General features: G+C 38.9%; 1 protein-coding gene across 3 annotated transcripts; it reads right to left on the bottom strand.

The window, feature by feature from the left end:
• Window positions 1-1,314: 1,314 nt before the first annotated feature.
• On the bottom strand, window positions 1,315-24,671 carry LOC116330944 (aryl hydrocarbon receptor nuclear translocator-like protein 2). 3 transcript variants are annotated; one of them, XM_039601087.1, is made up of 17 exons: window positions 24,478-24,671; window positions 18,088-18,199; window positions 17,911-17,958; window positions 17,783-17,824; window positions 17,366-17,523; window positions 17,204-17,286; window positions 17,039-17,131; window positions 14,793-14,910; window positions 13,101-13,250; window positions 10,398-10,635; window positions 7,581-7,687; window positions 7,274-7,424; window positions 7,087-7,142; window positions 6,889-7,000; window positions 6,608-6,698; window positions 5,699-5,801; window positions 1,315-4,049 (listed from the first exon to the last, which is right to left on the bottom strand). In XM_039601087.1, exons 1-17 carry the CDS (start codon window positions 24,653-24,655, stop codon window positions 3,892-3,894), a joined length of 1,998 nt encoding a protein of 665 aa, XP_039457021.1. In that variant the 5' UTR covers window positions 24,656-24,671; the 3' UTR covers window positions 1,315-3,891. The 3 variants fall into 3 exon arrangements, with proteins under 3 accessions (XP_039457021.1, XP_031609283.2, XP_039457022.1); XM_031753423.2 differs by having other exon boundaries at window positions 17,911-17,949; XM_039601088.1 differs by having other exon boundaries at window positions 17,911-17,949; window positions 18,106-18,199.
• Between the last annotated feature and the right edge of the window lie 10 nt (window positions 24,672-24,681).

The following is a 24,681-nucleotide window of genomic DNA, read 5'->3' as shown; positions in this document are numbered from 1 at the left end:
TACAACAGGTGTCTGTGCTTAAAAACTGTACTGAAGAGTAACAGAATATGTCAGAATGTGATGAAGTACAGCTAGGTCTATACTTTAATTTAAAATTAAATGACAAAGATGTAACTGAAGTCCAGACCTCAAGCTTTAAGGTAAAGATTTTGTTGTTTCTGTTCAACCCCTCCAACACTGGTGAATGATCGAAGGTCCTGTCCATCGTAAAAACAACCCATTTCAGAACATCCAGCTAACTTAAGAATACTTACCAGGAGAGAGACATCAAGTTTTTCCAAGTGTACCATAAAAAGAAGACTTTAGGAGAGCAAGCAGAGAGAGTTCACCACAAGATCAGCCTATACCAGAGGTTGATCTTATTGAAGATCCAACCTATACCTATACCATATGAAAAGAGGAACGTCTGCTGAAAAAATGTAACAATTGCAATCCAGTGTTTTTGTTTAAAGCCTCGATTTAAAGCAGAGTCTCAGCTTTGGTTGTGTTGTGGTTGTTATATTTTAAATCTATGGCAGAGATGAACATAAAAAATGAACAAAAAAAAATAGCTATATTGTAATCTAAGGTCATCTTGAAGTTTAGGCATAGAGAGAAAAAAATAGAACTTCTAGGTATATTGTTATAGTGTCCGATGTTCATATTGAACTGAACTGAAGTTGAACATATCTAAATCTGCTCCTGTAAGCCAAAAACTGCTCCTAACAGTATAATATTAATGATTTTCTGCTTTTGTTCTGAGACGACGTCTATATGTCACACAAAACTTTTACATTTTTCTAATAGTTCATTTCAACTTGGTGTCAGTTGTCTCCTACACAGCATATGGTAATAATGTTGTTGGTAATTAATATTGTTATAAGTAGTAGTTGACATGTTATACAATTAAATGTTATACATAACTGTAAATGAATGTGTTAAATAAAAATTTCTCGTTATTAAAAATAAAAGCTGTTCCCAAAAATGGAGCGTAATTTTTCATTTTCATGTTCTCTTTTCCTTATTGGTTGTTTTCTTCATTGTGTGCTTCCTCTTCTTTGTAAAGCAATTATTTTAAATGTCTGATAGAATACCTCTGTGGATAATATGACATCATTATCTGTGTTGTTTGTGAGATTTGAGTCCTTTTGTAAGTGGTTATATATTAATATTATTTTTTTTAAAATGAATGAAATAGTACACTGTCTACACCATATTGGCAAATTCATGCTTTAAAAACTTTGAAACATGGGTGTAATTACTGTGCAAAACCATTTTGGCACTGGTATCAAATAAAGACGTTAATTTTAAAATGAAAAAAAAATGTTGGGACAATTACTTAAAAATGCTATTTTACTGACAAAGTCTTCCCCTCATTTCTGTTACAGCAGATACAATGACAACAGTTATCACATACAAACATCAGACACTTTGTCTTTGATAGCAGGGCATGTTCACCATGCTTCAGTCTCCATTTCACATGGCACAGATGGCAAAAGTATGTGGTGAGTTTTCCTTGTAAAGCCAAAAAGGGCGTCTTACTTGTGACTTCCAACTGAACCCCGTCAGATGCGACATGCATTCAAGAAAACAGAGTCACATTATGCTTTCAAGATTTGAGGAACCAGTGGTATAACCAGACTCTACATGAGCTATACTGAGGCCAGTCACTGCGAATTAAACTAAAATTCAGCTTTACTTTCACTCTTATAACCTCAGAGTGAGCTCGGTAACGATTGTGGCTACAGCTTTTGCTCAAATCTAAACGTCCGCTTGCATTCTGACCTCTGACAGCTAATGACAGTATATCTGAGCTACCTACAATGTTGAGATTATTCACGAGTGGCTGTATTACACAAATATCACAGCTAATTTCTATTCTGGGGCCAAAACAAAGGAAATCTGTCCTCAGAGTCCTTCAAAGGAGTTCATTGTACAAGAGATCACGTTAGCATCATATTAGAACGTCTCTGTTACCGGGCAAACACTACAGGCTGACTTCAACCTCATCCTTTAGTGTAAATTCATAATAGAAACATATATTTTACCAGCTTTTTGTTACATACTCAATATAAACACCCTTTCATTTTGTTTTCTTTGTGTTCTCTTTTACTTAATCTATGGATTTTTACAAGGAGGCCATAATCACATTCATCTAAACTGTAAATACATGACTGTGATTTGTAAAATCACACTTGCACATGATATTCTTTCCATACAAATTTGTTTTGTTTGGTTAAACTGTTAAATGTGAAGCTGATTTATTACAGGGTTTAGCTTCTTCCAGTTAAATGGTGGTCAGACATTTGGTACATATGTAACAAATTTAAAAAGACTACAGAGTCTACCATTCCTACCATTCATCCAGCAATCAGAACTGTAAACAGTATTCAATATTCAAGTATTTATTTTAGTAAAAACAGTCCTGAAGTAAAGCGCTCTCCTTGAAACACATTCCCTTCGTAGGTCCTCGTAGCATTAGCGCTCCTTGTTAGTAGCCCCATCGCTAGCTAATTGTCAAAGTTGGAATCTGTGTGTTGGTTGTGCTAGATAATAATGTGAAAACTTTTAACCACATTATTGGTATAATTCTTTGATAAGCAATTGTCTCTAAGCATAAACGTAGCATCTTTGCTCATGTGGTCTGATTAGGTGATAAAAGTGCTAGGCTAAAATCAGACACACTTCTGGATAATTTGTGTACACAAATGATTAGGAATGAACACAATTTCTTTTAAATAATACAGTACGTGTGATTCAAAGCGTTGGGTGTCTTTGGCAATCTCGCAATTCTGATAGTCTGTTATCAAATAAAGCCCATGATCTGCATGTCCCCCAGCAGTGTCTGCTGAAATAAAGCAGCCTATCTAGTTTGTGTTGTTTTCTTCACTCCATTACTGCCACTACAGGTTTGTGAAGTGCGATGGAGAATGAAGAACTCACAAAATACTTAAATAATACTAATTAAGTCAATAGATCCAAAATGTGCCTAAGAAGAAGATTTTTGTAGAGAAACTACAAGGTAATTAACTTTTTTTCTTCTGCAATTATGATCTTACAAAAATTTGGCATTTGTGAATCACTGCAGAATTTTGGGTAACAGTATTTATTCGTGACACAGTATTTTTAACTCTCCCCACACTGTGTGGCTGTGCTGGGCATGTCCAAAATGAAATGTAGCTGAACCAGTAGTGGTTGTTCAAGGACTGAGGTGCCCTGATTTGTACATATTTAGCTGCAGTTCTTAATCAAGGAGCTAAAACGTAGACATTCCTTTTAACCTTCTTCAGCAATTTACTCATCAGTTTTTTCTTTTTTCTTTTTTTCTTTTTTTTTTTGTACTTTTACTTAAAATGTGTCTGATGGGAATCTTTAACATACAATAAAAAAAAATTGAACAATCAGACCATGTATGAAAAACAAGTCATTCCTAAAACTGTACCAAAGGTTCCACAAATGTCAATGTTTGAGGTTTCTGTAGCAGCACTGCACATTACAGGACTTCTATGCTCCTCCAGACCTTGGTGGCCTTGGTGACTAAGGGCAGCAGAGCAAATAGATCTCCCTGCTGGTGAAGGTCTCGTCTCCAACCCCTATTTAGGATGCACAAGTGTTACTAAGGAAGACACTGTATCACCGCAGGCTCCAAGGGATCTTCAACCAGACCTTCTTTCAAGCAAAAACCAAGTACCCGCAAGCTAATCACAGTCACAACACTTCCTGTACACTTCCTGTTCAGCAGTCCTCAAGTCTGACATGTTGTGACTTTTGGTACAAGTCCTGTAGGTTCGATTGTGCAAGGCCAGTTCAGGCATCAGGCAGATCAGAATTAATTGAACCGCCTAGTTCTCAGTTAACGGCAAGAAACGGCACAACAGCATGTGAGAGAGAGGCCGAGAGTCTGAGCACCCTCTAGAAAGGCCAGTGTAAATCCTCCAACTCCCCTGATTGACCCATGTTCACGTCCGTCTCCAGCAAGCTCATGATGACTGCCATGGCAGCCTCGTCGCTGCTGAAGCTGCTCAGGCCTGGCACCACCATGCTGTCCAGGTCCAGCTGGGAGGGCTCGCCTGAGTGAAACAGAGCAAAAAAAAAAAAAAAGAGATCTGAGAAAACAATAACACCTTTAACAGTGTCCGTTAAAGCGGTAAAGAACATAGAGTGACGTCAAGCCAAGCAGCCGGAGCCTGAGCTTCAGCAGTGATGGGCTGGAAATGTTCCTACAGTACAACTGCTGTGGTAAAAAACAATATTTTCTGTCTGGACTGGTTTACACTGCTGTTCTCTTTAAAAATGAAAAAAACAATCTAGGGCATGGCTCTGTGTCCAGCTTTTATTTATTTTATTTATTTTTATGTGCCAAAGCATCTCTAAGCAACACTAAAATAATGTAATAAGTGATGTAAGTAACATAATGCATAGCTTTAAAATAATAATAATGAATAATATGTTACTCTTTTTGAATAATGACCAAAAAGCTGGTCAATAATTTTAGTTTTAATTATAATCAATAACAAATAATAAATTGTATGAATATAGGAAATCTTCCTCTCAGTGACTGAGTTGTCTTATTGTGTCCTCATTTTTTATAGATCAATGCAGAGTAACCCAAGCTTAAGTGTTCATTAAGGTGTTTGTCACATAGATATAAAATAAGCTCAGAGATTAAGCGGTGTTATAGACAGGGTGATTAGTTTATGTCGAAATGTAGTTTGTTGTTGTTCTGGTTTATGTGCTGAAAATGGTTTTATTTGTGTATGTTCAATGTGTTAGACTTGTACATAGTTAAACATATATGATCAAATAATGCTGAATCCTGGATATGGATTTGTAAGCAATGAAATTTGAAATAAGGGGGTAGGAACAGAAAAAGTGTAAACTTCATCCTACTCCTTTTCGAGCACACACATTCTGTAGACATAGATATATACATGAAAACTGGATGATTTTTAAGTTTTGTTTTTTGTTTGTTTTTTCTCTTGTTATTTCAATTGTTTGCTCATTTTTGCTAATTAAAAAGCTAATTTTAAAGTAGCACTTTACCATTAGCTTGTGGGAGCTGCTAGGTTAGCTGGTTTCAGTTAGCTTCTTTTGTTTTGCCAAAGTTACAGAAGAAACTGGCTTAAGCTTCACTGCTTTAGCATCCTTTTTGATTCTAAGGAGGGACATCATTTATAAAATGAACATTAGTCAATAAGACTTCAAAATAAAACAATAAACAGTGCCACTGTACACATTAGTAGATAGAGGCAAAATCACTGGGAAGTGAAGTGATGAAGCTTCAGTTCAGAAACTGTTACATTTTTTAAATATGTCACTCACTGACTTTACCTCAGTTTTGTGCATGTATATACAGTATATTCTGCTTTTATAAAGTTTATCCAAAATTTGTTGACCAAATATATAGTCAATACAGCAGAATCTAGTCGTTAATTATTTTACAGTTTTATATTTACTCAGTTTGTATTTCCTTTCTTTTCTGTGTCGCATTTGCTTAAATGGATTGTAGTGCTTACATCTTCTTATTGGCCTGCAGCTGTGAAATCGCGAGTGGGATGCACACCATAAACAGCCATAAACATAAACAGAGGTATTTACTAACATAAAATATAAAGTGGCTCTCAGTTATTCTTCTCCTTCACTGCAGACTGCAGCACAGGAAAAAGAAAAGACAGAAACTGTTAACACAGTGTGTTTGTGATGGTCTTGCTGGCAGTACCTGCGCTTTCAGAAGTTGAGCTGCTCGTCCCTGCTGCCGTCCTTGAGTCAGACTGGGACTGGGACTGTGATGAACTGCCTGCTGCCTCCTCTCTGCTGGATGCCTGCAACAAGCCATTATACATGAAAACAGCGTGCAGGACCCCGCGTTCCACCTTTATCCACTGAAGTGTGTAATTAAACTCGGGAAAACAAGCTGCTTTCGTCTTTCTCAGACACATCTCCTACATTTGAAGACTTTCTTGTCTACGTGGATGATGATACACCTTGTGAGGATGCTGCGGTGAAAATACAGCTCAGAGCTTTGCATTATGTAAAGTAATGACATACTGACAAATACTGATACTTTAGACAATTATAAAAGTATTATTGTGAATTCAATCACAATATTGGACCTCCACATGTCACCATCCAGCCATCTATTCATCCATTTTACTAACTGCTTATTGAATTTAGGCCCAAGCATGCAGGTTTATTTACTCTGAGAAAAAAGCTGAAGTTGCCAGAGGAAGCACAGCGAGGACATCCAAACTCCATACTCAAAGGCCTTAGTCAACCACGAGGTTCAAACCAGGAACCTTCCTGCTGTAAGGTGGCTGCCATTAAAATGAGATGTTTATCCACATTTCCATAAAATGATCGACCAGAATGAGAAATACCCTTTAAAAACTCCTAATGTTTTAACTGAAAATGAATCCCACCATTCCTCCAAATCCAAACAGTAAAGATTCAGTATTTCAAAAAAAGTGCCAGAAATTCAAAAAAGATAAAAACTATAAACTAAAGGATGAAATATTATGAATAAATTAACCCCCAGCAGCACACCAAGCAAACTGATTCCAGCTGGTGCTTCATGGTTACTGTTAGTAACAGTAGGACAGTGGCCTGTCCTCTGATTTAGGTCACTTACACTCCTGCTGGTTTGTGGGGACACCAGTGGACATTTCTCCTGGGCTGGGCCAAACGGACTCGAAGCTCCGCTCGATGGAGATGAGTTCACCCTGTCAAAAAAATCAAAAAACATTGGATTTATCACAAACGGGCTTCCAGGCTCATTCTGGAAGTTTTTGTACCAAATGTTCAGATTTATTGGAGCATCTATCAGAAAATATGACTCCTTTCTGTGAAGAAAAGCAACATGATTTTAAATTCATCGAGCCTTTCTTCACACACAGATTTGACAGACTGTACCTGTAGGAGTCGATGAGCTCATTTGCGATTTGGGTCCCTATGCTGCCGGCGTAGATCATTGTGCCGGTGCCACTGGAGAAGCCGGGAATTACTGGTATTTGCTTTATGTCGTCTTTTAAGGCAGGAGGACAAAAAAAAGTTCAAACAAAAAGACACATGACAGCATGATGAATACACGGCTCTGTGTGCATCTCTTACCCTGGAGTGCCTTTGAGCTGCCTGCCTCCTCCTCATCTTTTGTGTGACCGGGCCCCCTGTTGGTGCAATGGAGTATTTTAACTGCTTCATCCAGAACAGCGTTGTACTAAAAACTTTATTACGGCAGCACGGTGCATATGAAACAAAAAGCAACAATTAAGTTGAAACGACAGCAATCGGTACTTACGAAATAACCCTATTTAAAGACACGATAAACTCAACTTCTTTGGTCCATGGATTTGTGAAACTAAACCACTGACTTTGGAGGGAAACGTAGGAGCCGTATTTTGTTTTAAACTTGTAGCACTGTGTCTCAATCTTCTCTTTGCTTCGAAGCACTGCCAAAAGATTTGACACATGTCATCACAAAGCAAAGCGAAAAAGGTCACTACGAGCGCTTTCCTTTTCCATTCCTTCTGACCTGAAGACAAACTGAGCTACAGTTATTTTAGCATAGATTCAGTTTGGCACCAGTTGTGGCTTTGCTCCATTACCTTGCCTGTGCTTTCCTGCGAGGTGCTGCAGGTCATCTTGGTGAAAGTACTCATAGCAGGATGTGCCGAGAACTTCCTGCGGCAAATAACCAATGACGGTTGTGGCTCTGAGGGAAAAAAAGAGAGGGAAAAAAAGGAATTTAGTGATTCTGGTCTTGCATCTATCACAGCCTATGAGGATTGTGCCAATTAAAAACAGTAGAGGAAAATGGAACAAAAGCAAATACAGAATAGATAACACTTCACAAAAAGGGACACAAAAACTTGCTTAGTCACCTGCAAACAAACAAAGAACGAATCAGGAGCAATCTGATCACTAACAAAGTTGTTCGTTAGGACTAGAGCTAACAAATTTCTCTATTTATTATTAGCTACTGTATTTGGCAGTCTAGTGGTATCAGCAATATTTGATAAATTAACATTTTGAAAAGGAGAAATAGAAAAACACAACCTTCAGCTATTAAACAAAATTCGGCATTACACAGTTTGTCCACCAGAGGGCACTCTGCCACTTCCCTGTTGGCAATATGTGTTTCAAATACTACATCGGATCAGAGCTGGACAGAGTTTGGATGAATGTTAGGGAAACATGTTTCATATATCGTCCAATAAAATCCTTTATTGGACGGGCTGTAGTTAATACTTTCTTAATAACTCCAGATCCAAACCCTGCACAAAGCCCCTCCGCCAACTATTCATCCATTAGAGTTTACTCCAACATGCGTTACTCTTTCTGTGCTGCCAAAAGAGTCATGATTCATAGTTACTGTGGAGGATCTACTGTAATAGACACAACTTAAACATTACTCGAAAATTATCAACTATTTTTGTATTCCAGGGTTACAATGCAGTTACGCGATGACTGTGTTTACAATTATTGCCTCGTTGAGACTGTAATCATCATATTTAGATACTCATATTCAATTCACCTGTGCCTAAAATTCAGAGCAAGTAAAAGTAAATTAGAAGATAATAGAAAGAAAAAATATGGTTAGACGGAGGTCAACAAAGCATCGGGATAGAAAACTTAAGCAATGTGCCTCGAAAATGCAAAACAAAACAAATGGAAGACAGAAAAGAGAAACGGACGTCTGTGTTAGTGTCAGAACTGGAAGAAATGGGCTGAATGACATGTGATTACATCCAGAAAGGCAAAAAAAAAAAAAGTAACTGCAGAAAACGAGGTTACAGTGGGCGACAGAGATAGTGGATAAGTGGATGAAGTGGATGTTCAGCGATGAATCACAAATCCACATTAGTGAAGGAGATGATGCAGGAACCTTTGTGTGGTGCTGTTTGTTGGTGATACAGTCCATTTTATCTTACCACAGAGTAAAGACTGTTAAATCCTTTTTTCAGGAAAAACATAGGGGGTCAATGACAAGCCAACAAACAGTCCAGATCTCAATCAGGCTCAAAATTTATGACGGAAATTTAAAAAGTAAATAAATAAATGGCCAATAACCATCCTGTCACCCACTATCTGAGAAAAGACTAACTTTGATTCTATTATGATTTTTCCTCTGCTTCATGTGTAAAAAAAAAAATGCTATTAATGTCATTTAATTAACGTTTCATGAAACCAAGATATTCAGCCAAATAAACACAAATTTGTCATATTTGTGGATGGTTTATTTGCTACATAGTAAAAACTCTGACTGAAATTGATTGGAATTTTGGATAATATGTAATAAATAAGTGGTTAGATTTTGCTCAGAGTTGATCAGGAAGGCTAATGAAAAAACAGGGAGATTAGCTTCCAGACAGATATGAACAAATTCATACCTGACACGCCACTGAAATAGCATATGTTCAGTTCCGTTCATTTCATTCAAAATCAGTCGCTTCAAGCCCCTTTAAGTACGATTAAGATCCTACGATAATACAGAGAAAACCTCAATAGTCACACAACCCCATATGAGCAAGCACTTGGTGACAGTGGGAAGGAAAAACTCCCTTTTAACAGGAAGAACCCTCCAGTAGAAGCAGGCTCAGGGAGGGGCAGCCAATCGGTTGGGGGTGAGAGGAGGGGAGGAAGACAGATCAAAGACACACTGTGGAAGAGAGCCAGAGTAATTAATAATAGTAATTAGTAATAACTAATGATTAAATGGTGTATAAACATATACAGACCAGAAAGAAGAAGCAGTCAGTGCCTCACAGGCACAGCAGTATAGGCCTATTGTAACATAACTAAGGGAGGGTCAAATGATCCAGCCCGAACCATAGTTTTAAGTCTAATCTTGAAAGGAGAGACAGTGTCTGTTTTCTGAATCCAAACTAGGAGCTGGTGTCACAGAAGAGAGCCCTGACAGCTGAAAGCTAGGGTACTTTTAATTACTATAGTAAGTATTCAAGTAGATGTTGGCTTGTTTTTTAGTAAACATTCATTAAGGCATTCCTGATTCGTTCTTCAGCAACTAAGAAAGTTTTCGCCTCCCTTATCATAAAGTGTTAGCATAGTATAAATAAGCCTCTCATGTAACATTCATCAGTCACACACATGGGTAATTCATTTAATAAAGTGATTCACTATACTTGTGTTGTGAAATTACTTCCCAAAAAATGAGAAGAGATTTTCACGTGATGCCCTCAAGATGCTCAGGTCTTTCTGAGAAACAACGGCAGACACAGAAATGATTATCTCCACTGACAGTCCAACCGACAAATCTCACACTGCTGCGCTCAGAGGCCTCCCCACCACGCAACGCCTCTGCCATTCTTTTCTCAGCAGAACTGCGTGCGCACAACAAATCCATGACTCACGGCGGAAAGATACATGGTGCACGTGGACGTAGTTAGAAAGGGGAAACTCACTGTTGATCTACAAAAGTGAACTTGCCGTCAATCGCACAGCGAGTGACGAACTCGGTGGGCTTGACGTTGATGTCTTTGGAAGGCTGATGGGACGCGTGAGAGTAGAGGCGGCACATGGTCACCAGGCACGTCAGGGTCGAGCTTTCCTTGTCAGCGTCGGCCTCCAGCGAGTCCAGCTGGCTGCTCGGCCAGCTCCGCATGTACCCGGTGCAGTGCAGTGTGCAGAATCTGTAAGCGTCTGCAGGCAGAAAACAAGTCATGTGTACGATACAATATCCTTTCTAGTATTTTTCGATTGTGTTTTGGGTGAACTGTGTACATTTAGTGGCACAGAACATAAAATCAGACCCGGCGCTACTGAGGTTTCAACAATCCAGCTTATTTTTCAGGCAACATGATGACCTCATGTTGCCTGAAAAATAAGCTGGATTGTTGAAACCTCAGTAGCGCCGGGTCTGATGAAGGAAGGAGCTACTCCTTCAAATGTCACTCCATGTTAGATAAAAACAACATGCTTTAATGCATTACATTCATTCAAAGCTGCCGTTATAGCTTACCTGAAGACAAAAATCTACAGGTATTGTTTAAGTTTCAACACATGGGTTCATATTTGTTTAGGCTTTTTACAGAAAACCAAAAACTGGGTGGGCCAGTTCCTCTGGTTTCAGACAGTAAGCCTGTCAAAGAAATGTTTGACTTCTGAATTTCTGAGAATTTCTGAATGAGAACAGTGCTTAACAGTGTAACTCACAGTCATGTGAACAAGAACCACCCACCCCCCCACCCCCCCTCTTCATATCAAAGGTTTTATGTATCAGGATATGATTAAAAAAATCACCAGATCTCAACCCCACTTAAATGTTGTGGCTGTGCATAAACACATGCCTGCAAACTTCAGTAAACTAAAGTAATGTTAGAAACAAGACTGCGCCAGAATTCCTCCACAAGAATGTGAGGCGTGGATGAAGTCACACAGAAAACCATTGGTCTAAGTTATGGCTGCTACAAGTGCTTCTACAAGCTGCTGAATCACAGAGTGTGTTTCCTTTTCCACACACTGCTTCTGCAACCTATAAAGAGCAAATGGGCTTTTTTGCGTTATGTGCTGATATAAAAAAAAAAACACAAGTTAAAGACGGTGTGCTTTCCTCTTCACATGACTGCCTGTGTTTCAATAACATTGGTACATAAATCAAATCTGTCTCAGCACATCAGAGTTTGTATACACTTAAAATAAAGCAGGAGTGAAAGTGAGCCCTGTCATGAGCTGGAACACCCTGCCTCTCACCTTATGACAGCTGTGATGTGCTTCAGCATCTTCATGATAATAAATCGGATTGTCAGATAAGAAAATAGATTGATGGATAAATAATACTACTAAATAACATTAAAATATTCCTAATTATTTTAAAATGTAAGTGGGAAAATCATACCGAAGCCTACAATATACTGTAGACTCTAACGCAGCGGTTCCTAATCTTTTTTGCACCACAGACCAAAAATGGTCTGTGGTCTATGACCAAAAATATTTTCACGGACTGGCCTTTAAGGTGTCGCAGATAAATAAAAGAAAATAAAACCAGTACCAAAAAAAGAAGATTTATTCATAACACATGGGAAAAGACCCAGGGAAACCAAGTTAACTATAAAACCAATTAAAAAAATTACGAAAAAAAAATGATAAAAACCCTAAAAACCATAAATGTCACACCCGAGCCTCAACTCTTGCGGCCCGGTATGAAACGACTCCGTGGCTCAGACTGTAATGGACTGTAAGGCAGTTGCTTGGTTTTTCCACTGAGTGGCACCAAAGCTTCATTTTCTGCTGCACAGTTAGCAGAGTTTGGACCAGCTTCTTATTTTGTGGTTACACAATGGCTGACAGTGACCTACTTCCTGTGCAAAACAACATGTTTTAAATTGTGACATCTAAGACTAGAAAAAAATGTCTTCATGCAATCATGTTTGTTTCTTTATTTAAGTCACTGTTGATGTGACTTAAATAAGCTACTAATTCTACGAAATTAGTAGCTTAAGAAGCAGCTCCATAGAACTAGAGAAAAAGTGAAGAAAAAAGCCACTCTCATCCACCTCTCCACCAAATTTTAATAAGATAATTTCTTTGCTTCCCCAACATGCAAACTAGGCAAGGAAAAAACACTAAGTTCACTCCACTTGCTTGATTTCCTGCAGCTGTCTAAATTTTGGCCTTGTTGCTTACAGACATATTTAAATATGTATATATATTTATATAAATATATCGTATATTTTAATTCATTTTATTTTAATATATAATCTTTTTGGTAGGCATCTTCTAACCTCTACCTCATCTCTTTAGTTCTGCAGAACCAGGACTGAACCTGACCGTTTATACAAAGCGGAATAGTCTCAGTTTATTCAATATATAACTCACTCGGGCTGTTTCTCGCAGCTGAATCACCTTAAGAGCTCTCATCAGAGCAGCGCAAGATAAACAAAACACTCCAAAGTAGCTCTGTCTGGAGCTATGAATAGAGCCAGTGTGTGTGTGTGTGTGTGTGTGTGTGTGTGTGTGTGTATTAACTGAATCTAAATTCGATCAGCAACAATATCAGATTGCTGCGGTTGCTTGAACCTCCACGTTACACCAGCATATTCACAGCACATCGATTATTAATTGATACTTCATGTCTACATGTTGTGCCACCTCCGGAATGAACCCACCTTTCTTTTTTGAAGCTGTGGGCAGAGAGTGTTTGTCCTCATGTTTCTCTGTCAGTCGACTGTGCTTCATGCGGCAGAAGAAGGATCGCCGAGCTCCAGTGGTTAAGTGGGTCGCTCTGACAGGAGCATCCACCTGGACCTGAACCCCAGCTGCACACAGAAGGTCCACATTCGTGACTGGGACACGTAATGCTTATTCTGTTTTTCTAAATGTCACCTAATATAGATTACTATGCAAAACACTCAAGCCACCACTCATTCCTTTACATTTTCCTAAGAAAATAAATAGCAATTAACTGAAATGTGGAAACATGCATGAAAATGAAGCATATAAAGCAAAAGCAAAGGTTGTTTAATTCCAACAAGCCTGAAAGTCAATATTTGGCATGGCCACCTATAGTCTTCAACACAGCTTGAACTCTCTTTTTAAGTCAACCTTCTTTAGTCTTCATGAGCACTTCTCCAGGCTTCTTGATGTTCAAAGTTCTTCTTTAGATGTTGGCTTCCTTTTGTTCCTTTCTCTCTTAGGTTGATCCCATATTGCTTCCATAAAGCTGAAGTCCAGGTTCAGGGGAGGCCAATCCATGACTGATAGTGTTTTTGTCAGGGCTGTGACCCGGGGTTTTGAGTTTATTTTGTGTATTTTAGTTTTTCTTATGTTAGATTGCATTACTGTTAAGTTCTTGTGTTGTTATTATTAGTCAGGATTTAGTTGAGTTTCAGTCTAGTTTATGTTATCGTCCATGTCTCCTTGTTTATGAGTCTTTTTCTGTTTGTCATATGTTATCGTCTCGTCTATCGTCACAAGGTTCCCCTTGTGTGTCTCTCTCTCGCTCCCTCTCTCTGTCTTTTGAGTCAAGCTTGCGTGTCCCAGTTCATGTCTCTCCATGTTTCCTGTTTTATTTTGAAAGTCTTGTTTCCATGTTCAGTGTGTTTAGTTTTGCTTCCCCTGTGGCGTCATGATTATTTGTGTCAGCTGTGTTTCCTCAGGTGTTTCCACTTCCCTCATTGCCCTCCTGTGAATTTAAGTCTACTGGCATCAGCGTGCTAGTAACAAAGTGGCTAAAGATACAATTTAGAACTGGTTAAGTTGTCTGTATACACACTGTCACACTGTATACACCTCACCTAAGCACACTGAGTTAGGTTCCTTTTTTTTTCTTCAACTCAATTTTATTTATATCGTGCCGAATCAAAAGTCACCTCACTGTGCTTTATTATTGTAAAATTAAGACCCTACAATACTCCAGGTGAGACCCAAACAATAAAGTAACCCCCATGAACCAGTACTTGGTGACAGTGGGAAGGAAAAACTCCTTTTTAACTGGAAAAAACCTCAGCAGAAGCAGGTTTAGGCAACAACAGCCATGTGCTGCAATCAGTTATAATTGAAGGGAAAACAAAAAAAAGAAAGAAGAAAAGAGAAGCAGTGCAAAGGGAGAAAGAAGACAAAAATATACTAACATGCTGCAGCATTGTATAAACAGTGGACACTGAAAAAAGGCGAGTGGTGAAGAAGTGCCTATGGGGGCATTTCTAAGGGATGGTTCAGGGTCACCTGACCCAGCTCAAAGTATCAGCTTTAACAAAAAAGAGAGGAACTGTTCCTCAGGATCATGTTGAAAAAAATTCACAAGAAAGGCAGTCTCCTTGGAAGACCTTTCCACAATACTGGAGCTCCAGTGGACTTACTTGCTGCATCAAGAAGACGCTGACGCGGGTACATCTCTGACGAAGACAGCTGTTCCTTCACTTTGTTGATGTCTTTGGGGTGGATGAAATCAAACAAGCTCTGCCCAGTCAGTTCCAACTGTGAATACAAATGTTGTACATCTATTTACTCAGCTTTTTAATGTTTAGTAAATTCAATTTCATTTAATTTTTTACGTAGCACTAAGTCACAACTACAGTGCCTCAAGGCACTTTATATTGTAAGGCAAAGACCGTACGATAATACAGAGAAAACCCCAAAAATCAGACACGCCCCTTTGAGCAAGCACTTGGCGACATTGAGAAAGAACAACTCCCTTTTAACAGGAAGAAACCTCCAGTTGAACCAGGACCATACAGGGGCAGCCATCTGCTGTGACCACTTGGAGGTGATTGGAAAAGAAGAGCGAAATATAAAGTTTTAGTCTTAAATGCAGGTTTTTCCACTGCTCTGTATGGCCTAAGTAAGGGCTGATATCATAGGTACACAGCCTTGGCTGTGAGCACAGAATCCCCACCCAACTGCTATTCAAACGTTTTTGTTTGCAAGTGGCAGCCAACCATTATACACTATACATTAGCAGCTAAATCACGACAGATTTCTTCCATGCTGTGTCTTTTTTTAACTTTCAGTGATGTGATCTCCCTGTACAAAACCCACTGCCATGCAGACATGGAGACAGGTTTCTTTAGAAGCTTTTCTTTGCTATCCCTCCTAATCACCATTCCTCTCTACTTGCACACAGTGAGTCTTAAAGTTGAGTCTGTAGAGCAGGTGTGACTTCATCCTGCAAAGCATGCACTACAGAGATACTTTCAAAAATGTATCAAAGCTTAGAGATTACTAGCTGTGCAGAAAACATAAGGGCATTGCCTTGATTATTAACTTTTACTTGCAGTCCTGAGTCTTCATCAGAGCATCAATAAAATGCTTCATACTGAACAACAATTTATGTGAACACTGAGTTGTAAAGATTTAGTTCAGCCACAAAGGATTGTGGATAGTGTGCAACATTTACAAATGAATTTATTCTAAAAAAAAATAATAATAAAAATATAAAACTTTAAACTTCTACTCTGAGCGTCCAAAAGGCTTAAAAAAAAGATTTCATATTTTTTCCTTGATTTAACAAAAGCCAAGAGGTTGGTTACTTACACTTACTGCAAACAGGAAGCAACATTAGCCTTTATCTGGTGATGAATGCAGATCCACTTCAATCCACTTTTGTTCTGTTTTTGGGCTCCACCATCCCCTGAGGGAAATGTCTGGCTCTTCATCTTCTAAATGTTACCTGTCATTTGATGCTGGGCAAGTGCGCAACTAGCCTAACTGAAAGAACCCAGACAGACTGAGACCCATGCTTTCCACGTTTCAGTGCTGCCTTTCTTTAACAAACTAAACCAGCAGGTGCAGACAGCTTAAAGAGTTTTACATTTTTATTTTTTTTAAAAGAGATTTTGATCCTGAGATTTCATGTGAATATAAATGGTCACCATGAAGGTGCTGTCATATACAACTAACTGCATTGCTAACAGCCAACACTAATATTAATATTCTATCATAACGCATTTCTGATATTAGTGTAAAATTGTTACGGCTATAGACTCTCTTCACTTGCCTCATATATTCAGTGTAGATTATATACCAGAGGCCGTTCCTGATTCAAGGAATTTATGTTTCCAAATCAGGGATCTTTAATGTTAGGCAAATGCATTAACTACTGTGGAGCCACAACGATCATGTAGTGAAAATCTAATATCATAACAGCCTTGGTTATAACGCAGGTCACTTTGGAGATAATGTCACTGCATGAAAACAATGAAGCACTGCATATTATAGAAACCTTTTGCCAGCCACTTTTTCCACTGATTGGCAGCAGCACCTCATTTCATTTAATGCTATAGGCACTAAATAAGCTGGAGGCAGCTAAAATCAACAGCATACAGACTACAAGTTGAAATGTGGAAGACTCTTTAGGAGACGTGAGACCTTCTCAGGTCATGTTGAACTTAAATGAATAAATTATGGCTGCCATACTTTTATTAAATTAACTTGTTAAAAAAGAGGTATATAATATAGGACCTAATTATTTTACAAATTGTATGATGTACTTTGTACAGTTTTACAGATCTGTACTTTACACCTTCATTTTGCTAACATTCAGAAAAAGAGAAAGCTGCAACCAGTAACTGAATGTTGCAAGTTGTGTGGTGGGAAGGTAACACACCCGGCTAAAGTTGAGGATCTTGGAGACGGATTCGGAGATGAACAGGATTTTCGCCCGGTCACAACTTACGACTAAAAGGAAACCATCGGCAGCCTGGTAGATACACAGACAGATGTGTTAATAAAAGCATAAAAGCATGAATGAAACAGACGTACGAGGACCTACCCTCAGCAGAAGGTGTCTGAGGTCATCGTGAGGCAGGATGGAAGGCTTGCAGGTGGTTTCTGAAAAGGCGCTGCCCATCCCAGCTGAAAGCACGGGAGCTTTTAGAGTGAACAAAAATCAACATCACTGACCACTTAAATCACCACGTGGGTTAAGAAGTACCTTTGAGGGCTTTCAAGTGCTGCACAGCCTTCCGCAGCACAGTGAGTTTGTCGAGCTTTCGAGCCATGGGCTGACAGGCAGGGATCATGGCAGCCAGCTCATCAATCAGATTGTTCATTTTGTCTCTCCGCCGCTTCTCAATTTGACGGTGAGGCTCCCTGTAGGCACATTCAGCCGTCAGACAGTCTGTATCTTAGAACTTGAAAGGGGAATGCATAGCTACATTACTACCTGCTGTGTCTTTTCTGGGGGCAAAAATAATTACCTGGAAATTGTAATGGAGCTATTTTAAGACTGTCTAAGTCATTAGGGTTTTAAATAGCTGACATCTTAAACTAAATGAGACCAAGGAAAGCTACAGGAGGCTTTTTTTAAAGTCACAGACGGCGCAGTCGTTTAAAATAAAAATAGAATCACCTGAAGCATTTCATTTTGACTTGCTGATCCTCCCCTTCAGATCTGCAAATGAAAGCATCAAAAATCAAATTCTTTGCCAGCACGGTGTAACACGATGGTATGCAGATACAGCCGACGACTCGATGTACCTGCTGAGGTCATCGTCCATTTGGATGTCGAGGCTTTGCCTGTGAGATCGGTGGGACAGACGGTGTGTCATTTAGTTTGTGTACATTGTACCATATCATTTTAACTTCAGGCATAAACAAGAGTGAAATGTCTCAGAGTTTGTTTTTTCTTCTTAGACAACATAACACTGCTCTTACTGTACATGCGCGTCTGACCTCTCCTCCACATCTCCCTTTCGTTTCCTTGGCAGCTCGACAGCTGGCAGCGAGGAGCCTGCTTGGCTTGGCCCTTCATCCTCTGCAGCGGGATCTGATACATGAAAACAAGCACCACAGTGATGTGAGAAGCTACAAATGAACCTTGATCTTTCTAATAACGCTTGCTCTGTTTACACTATGAATGAATAAATGAATGGAGGCTAGGGTTTCTGATTTTAATGAGTTGGCCTTATATCAAATGAAAATACCATTAAAGATCTTAAAAAACATGTTGAGATTATTCTGACAGTCAAAAGTCATCACCCTGGTATCTGGTATATCAGTGGTATGTGACTAAAAGGAGGAGACTTTACTTAATTTACTGCAAAGTTTGTTACTTATTTGAGACTAAAGACTTGCCCAATTTTTCATCTACATGTATGAGCGAATAAATAATGCTTAATTTGAGTTTTGAAAGTTAACAAACTGAACATTTTTACTGTGTTTTACTGTTTACAAATCATAAATCACACTTTCTGTGAGTGCATTTTTTAACATACACAAATTGTTTGTCTTTTTGAAAATGAGCACCATCAGAATGACTCATATAGTTTTTTCTGCATTAATAGGCAGAAACTATTTTTAAAGGCTGAAATCTCAGCCAAGAATGCTCACTTTAAAGGCTGACCCAAAAACAATTTTATAGCTGGACGGCTCATTTATTTTTCCCATTTTGCCTTGCTTTCTTGCCAAATTTCATACACACGCTCTCACACACACACATTTTGTTTCTAGGCAAACTTTGATGCACTGGCTAAAAGTTGCCATTACACGGCGCCAAACCCCCATGCTATGCACTCCTGCAGTTTGTGAGTTTCACAGGCACGTGAGAGTAAATAGGGTTTGGCCCATTGTCTTCACTAATGCTTATATAATACTGTAACACTGACCTACTTCTTACTCGGGGATCCCATTCTACAAAGTATGACATCTATTTGTGAGGAAAAAAGTTTTGATAAAGTGACAGACCTGTATCTAGGTGAAGAAAACCAAGTAGCACAATACTCAAACTGAACAAAAAAAACATTTTATGTTTGAATCTTTAAAGTACAATGATACATATTGTAAATAAAAGTTTCTTTTTAACAGAAAACCTAGACGTGGTCACAGTGACCCTTTTCTCACGTACACATGTCCCACTAACAAACACAGCAAGCTTTTACTATCAACAAAAACTCTTACTATGAGATCAGGGCCGGACTGAACTTTAATGATATTGACATCATTTTCTTTAATCCCTCCAGAGGAGTTTAGTGGGTCATCACTGACGCAAAAGTGGAATGTGGGAGTGACACTTGCCGGCTCTCACTTTCACCCATTGTGGCTTTTCACTGCTACTTGCTGCACCACACACTTTTTTTCCCCGTTTCTTTGTTAGTCAGGAAATGTGTTCTCCTGCCACCTGCACCGGCACTATCAAGTCATAGTTAAAGCAATGCCCCTTGCTTTTATCGGTGCAAAGTGCATGTCTAGACGGTCAACACTGAGTCACGCCCAAGCCGAGAGCACCAGTCGTGACTAGAGTACTGACGAGAGGCCAAGCCTGCAGGGTAGCAGATGACATACCATATTACTGAAACGCAGGAACACAGGCCACCACCTGTGGTGGAAATGCACAGGAGTGTAACTCAGTATGAAACAGAGTCAGCATGATATGACCTACATGCACTTCTCTACCTTTAAGTGTACCACTTGAATCACTTCAAGGTATTTGGAGGTGGGGATGTTTTGGGGTCTTTTGTGAGTTCACGGTTTCTTTTTGTGGGTGTGATTTATGTTTGAGTTCTTTGTTATTATTTTTGTATGTTCTGGCTCTACACCAACCACACCAAAGGATCACTTTTTCTCTAAGTCTTCATTTGGGTCCTACCTGCGGTTGAGGGAAAAAAGTTTGTATATGGCCTGATTTAATTTGTTGATACCCTAAAAAAAACTGTAATACACCACTTACAATAGCACAGTAACTCTAATTTAATACGCTATAAACCAACACCTAGCCATTTTCTTGATGAGCCAAAAACGATGACTCTACCACATAAGACAAATAAACAAAAGATAAATGTAGCCCTAATTGTGTGGACAGCAGGGGCTTGCAGATAACTAGCTACTGGAAGGCTTTTAAGTTGTGATGACACCATTACCTAAACATATTGACACCAAACACTAACTGGGATTTTGGACTTAAGCTCAGAATATGTGGCTTTAAACAACACAATTATGGATATGATGCAAATGTATCTTACCAACTAGTAATGACAGGTTTTCCATACCATGCTGGCACAAAAACATAAAGGTGCTTTCAGAAAATGTCCATAAGTGTGACGCACAGGGGCTGTCACACCAGAGGTCAAAAACACCACACAAGAGGACAGGATATCTTTAAAACAAATAAATCAAACACATTCGAATACTTTTTATTCATTTTTGGCCACTTTCAAGACTTATAAATTCAGCAGTTACTTAAATGAAAATATTTGCTGCTATTTGGGGGGGGGGGTAAATTGCTAATGTTAAGTCATTAGAGTAAGGATATAAGCGTGACGAGTGTGGAACTTTAATCTTTTTAGAGTGTAGAAAAGATGAATGGGAGAGGCAGGACAAAACGGTACACGCAGAAAATGAACAGAGATCCACACAGAAGGGAGGCAATCCTAACAGGACAGCCAAAGGAAACCAAAATGTACCTAAAAATATCACTTATTGCATATCTTGATCAATTTAGTTTCATACCAAGTGACTGATTGACTGCCTGTTATTAAGAACAAAGAAAGGAACTATTGTTGCTTTGGTTACCTTGAAATGTTTTACACTGTTTGAACTTGTAAATAGTTGATGACATTTCATTCACAATAGACTGATTCCATTCAAATTTGAACTTGACATTTCACAAATTTAATGAGAATTACTACAAAGACACAGCTACTAAAAGGGAAACAAAATAACTACAAAGAGATGTAAAATAAGTAGAAAGAAACACAAGGTAAGTAGAAATAGACACTAAACAACTACACAATGACACAGGACTTCAAAATGATACTAAATAATTACAAAGATACATAATAACAACAAAGAGACAAAATAACCACAAAAGACAAGTTAATTACAAAGAGATATACAATGAGAAGAAACAAGCAGAAATAACTATAAAGAGTAACCAAATGACTGCGAAGAGACACAACACTATGGCAAGAAACAAAATAACTACCAAGACACAGAATAACTCCAGTTAAACATTAACTACAAAGGAGTACTAAAATACACAAAACTAATACAAGGAGGTAGCAAAACACAACAAAAACACATGCAGTGAGACTTAAAATGAACAGAAAGACACAGAAAACATGGAAAATGATGACAAGGGGAAAAAAAGCACCACCTTCTATCTCAGCTGAATACTGAAGTTTAACTTCAGTATTTTCAACCAGCAGCAGGACATGAATGTATCAGTCGTAGTCTTTTGAACCTGTAAAGAAGGGTGTGTTCTGTGGCTCAATGCCTGGTAATTTTTCCATTGCTATAAACTATCTGGTTTACACAACAAAGAGCAAGGTGATTGGTTTAAATTGGTTATTAGGCACTCATTTATTATACTGCACAGATAAATATGACCTTTTGTGTATCTTTACACAATTTTACTCATTTCAGAAATTAAACCCATTTGATTTAATACTGTGCCCCAGTTTTTTTGAGTTAACACGTTAAGACCATGTTTAGATGTTATACAGTTCGGTACACAATAACCACCCATTACATTCATTTAGATGACAAAAGCTGAAAAATGTAGAAGCTTTATTGAATCAGAATTGATAGCAGAGGTGTTTTACTGGACTGCATTTCTTTTCGTAATGTGCATAAAAAAAATAAATGTCACATTATTCCAAGGCTCAGTGTCTCTGCGTACTTCTGGTAACATAACATAATACCAGGGTTGTAGTTTTGGATGGATGCAGAGAAGTCAAGCCCTAAATCCTACAGTTACAGTGCAATATGTTCTGGGTTATTTCTGGTCGACTGACCTACAATTTCCTACAACCGCTAAAACCAGTACATGCTATTGCTGTTTTGCAATAAGAGAATATTCTTTTACAAGTGGCACAAGGGCTATTCTGTTACAAAGCATATGTGTTTTTTAACCTATACTGAGGTCAATGTACAGTTTACCAAAAAATAGGTTTATGTTCACAACAAAATAATATCTGAGTCTATGATTCTTTAATTGAGGTATTTATAGAGCAAATCACACAGTATTACTTTGATCATGTGTTTTAAGAACAGCATCTACACTATTTAAACGTACTTAGTTAATTAACTGCCTAACAGTAACTATCAGTTTGAAGATGAAATGTTGTATTTAAAAGTTTGTTAAAAGTTGCGTGTAGATAAACATTTTAGGGGCTAGATTGTGTGGGATTAGGGTAGAGAGTCAATGTGACGGCTTCAACATTTACAGTAAACGATTACAGTGCTAACAGCTGTACTTTAAAATACTGACAGGCCCATTTGAAATATATGGATTTACAGAGGAAAACTGGGTTATGTATGGCTTGAGAGGGCTTTATATTTTCATGCATGTTGTCATTGTGATAGCCTGTTAGCACAGAGCTAATAGCTTTACTACCATGAAATAAGTTAATCCACACTATTTACATGGTGATGTTACATTTGCATCCCGAATGGCTGTACTTAAGCTTAGCTTTTGTAAAACAACAAAGGGCCAAATGCATATGTGCGAGCACGAAAGACAAAAGGAGGGCGAGGAAAAGCGTTACAAAGATTTAGAAAGAAAATGCTTTGGAAAATACCCAACTGGAAATTCTGGGTACTAGAATTTTTCAGCTTAATTGTTGAAAATTGAAAATTTGAGTTGTCAGATATACATAATGCACCTTACTTACAGTGGCTATTTTGAGAGAAAATAACAAGTAAACACAGGTGTTACTAATCCATTTAGCCAGGGCTTTGACCCAAACAGAATATCACTAATGTCATTAGTAACACCTGTGTTACCTACTGTTCGTGTCAAAATAGCATACTGGGGAAAAGCGCGATACATTCACAGACCTGTCATTTAATCTGAACAAGAGGCTAATTTTTGTTCATTTTCAGTTGTACTTTTGACAATAGCTCTTTCATATTCTCGTCATAATTTTAGATTGTATATTGAATTAAATAACGTAAGGGTTTTACATCAAGTGTCTTTGCACATTTTATATAAGCTGTATGATTTCTTTTCAGTACCTAGAATTGACCTAATCTTCCATGAATGTAGCTAGCACTGAAACATATTTTTGAGACGTATTTACGTCCCGTAATCATTTATTCCTGTGCATTGTAGTGTGTTTACCAGAATGTTAGCACTTAGACCACCGTGGTTCAAGTTTTTTTTTTTTTTTTTAAAGTTCCGGTGATGGTTTAACCTCTTTGTGTTGTAATATCCCGCCGTTAGTCTGCATTATTTGAACTGAAGGGTTTGGTAGCTGACATTCCTCTGTGCTTCTCGGTACGGCTCGGAAACGGCAGGGAGCGACTGCTTCCCTCTGCTGCACACCGAAGGCAGCGCTGCTCTACTGATCTACTGACCCAGTTTCTGAAAGAAGCTGAACGAGAAAGAATGTTGGGGGGGGGCAAATCTCGAGGAACCACGTGACAATATAAGCTCCTCGAGGCCAGTTTGGTGAAGGTTAGGCAAATATTAATATTAGCACCAGGCTTAGAGAAGACGACGGCTTTTCACAAAGGAACCGCTGGCTAGCAAAGTGTAAAAGTATTTCTGGGCTTTTGGGATGAAGTCGTCGTCATGGTTACAGTGACGTGTTTTTATCGTGAGTGTGAAGTTTGCCGACAAAGCTCCCCCCTCCGCTCGCGTCCCCCTCCCCGGAAACGAGCACCACATAGTACGGGAATGAATGGACAGGTTGTCACGCGCGTTGCCAACCGACGCGTTCGGTTTTAGGAGGCAGGTGCCAGCTGCTCGAGACACCGGTGCGACGCACTATAGCGGCTGGTCCAGCAAGGCTGCTGTGACTGCTGCCACTCGGTTAAGTGTTATCGTTACTGCCGCTGTGAGGTCGTCTGCTCTCAATGTCCCTGTAAAGTTCCTTTTTTTAAGTAACCTTCACTCAATATAACCTAACTTGCCGTTAAAGAAAAAACACGTCAAAGGACGAAAGAAGTTCAGAACTAATTCGTGGAAGAAGGCATCCCACTAGTGATTAATTTATTTTTTCAGCTAATTGAAGGGGAAAAGTAGTTGCCCCAAAGAATATATTAAAAAGAAGCAAAGCTAAGCTACCCACAATAACCTCAACGTCGTCAAACCGGAGCCCCTACCTGCTGGCCTCTCCGCCGTCCCGTCACAGCCCCCAGCCGACATGCCTTCGGACTGCAGCCGGTGTGCCCGGTGAAGGCTTCGCAGCGCCGCGGCGCATGAGGAGCCACCAGCTGTAGTAGTAGCAGAAGGGAGAGGAGGGAGGTTCGGAGAGCCGGGGTGTCGTATAATTGACTTCATTTTTTCCCTCTCACCCGACTCCTCCT

This window comes from Oreochromis aureus, linkage group 17, assembly GCF_013358895.1.
Source record: "Oreochromis aureus strain Israel breed Guangdong linkage group 17, ZZ_aureus, whole genome shotgun sequence".
Taxonomy (NCBI): Eukaryota; Metazoa; Chordata; class Actinopteri; order Cichliformes; family Cichlidae; genus Oreochromis; species Oreochromis aureus.
The sequence above is the reverse complement of the archived record's forward strand: the minus strand, read 5'-3'. Positions and strand labels throughout refer to the sequence as shown.

Excerpts from the sequence above, each read along its gene's own strand:
- LOC116330944 (XM_039601087.1), bottom strand. The coding sequence starts at position 24,655 with ATGAAGTCAATTATACGACACCCCGGCTCTCCGAACCTCCCTCCTCTC. Across the intron at positions 7,425-7,580 it reads CGCAGGAAAGCACAGGCAAG|TGCTTCGAAGCAAAGAGAAG; the intron begins GTAATGGAGCAA and ends ATCTTTTGGCAG. Across the intron at positions 7,001-7,086 it reads CAGCTCAAAGGCACTCCAGG|ACGACATAAAGCAAATACCA; the intron begins GTAAGAGATGCA and ends CTGCCTTAAAAG.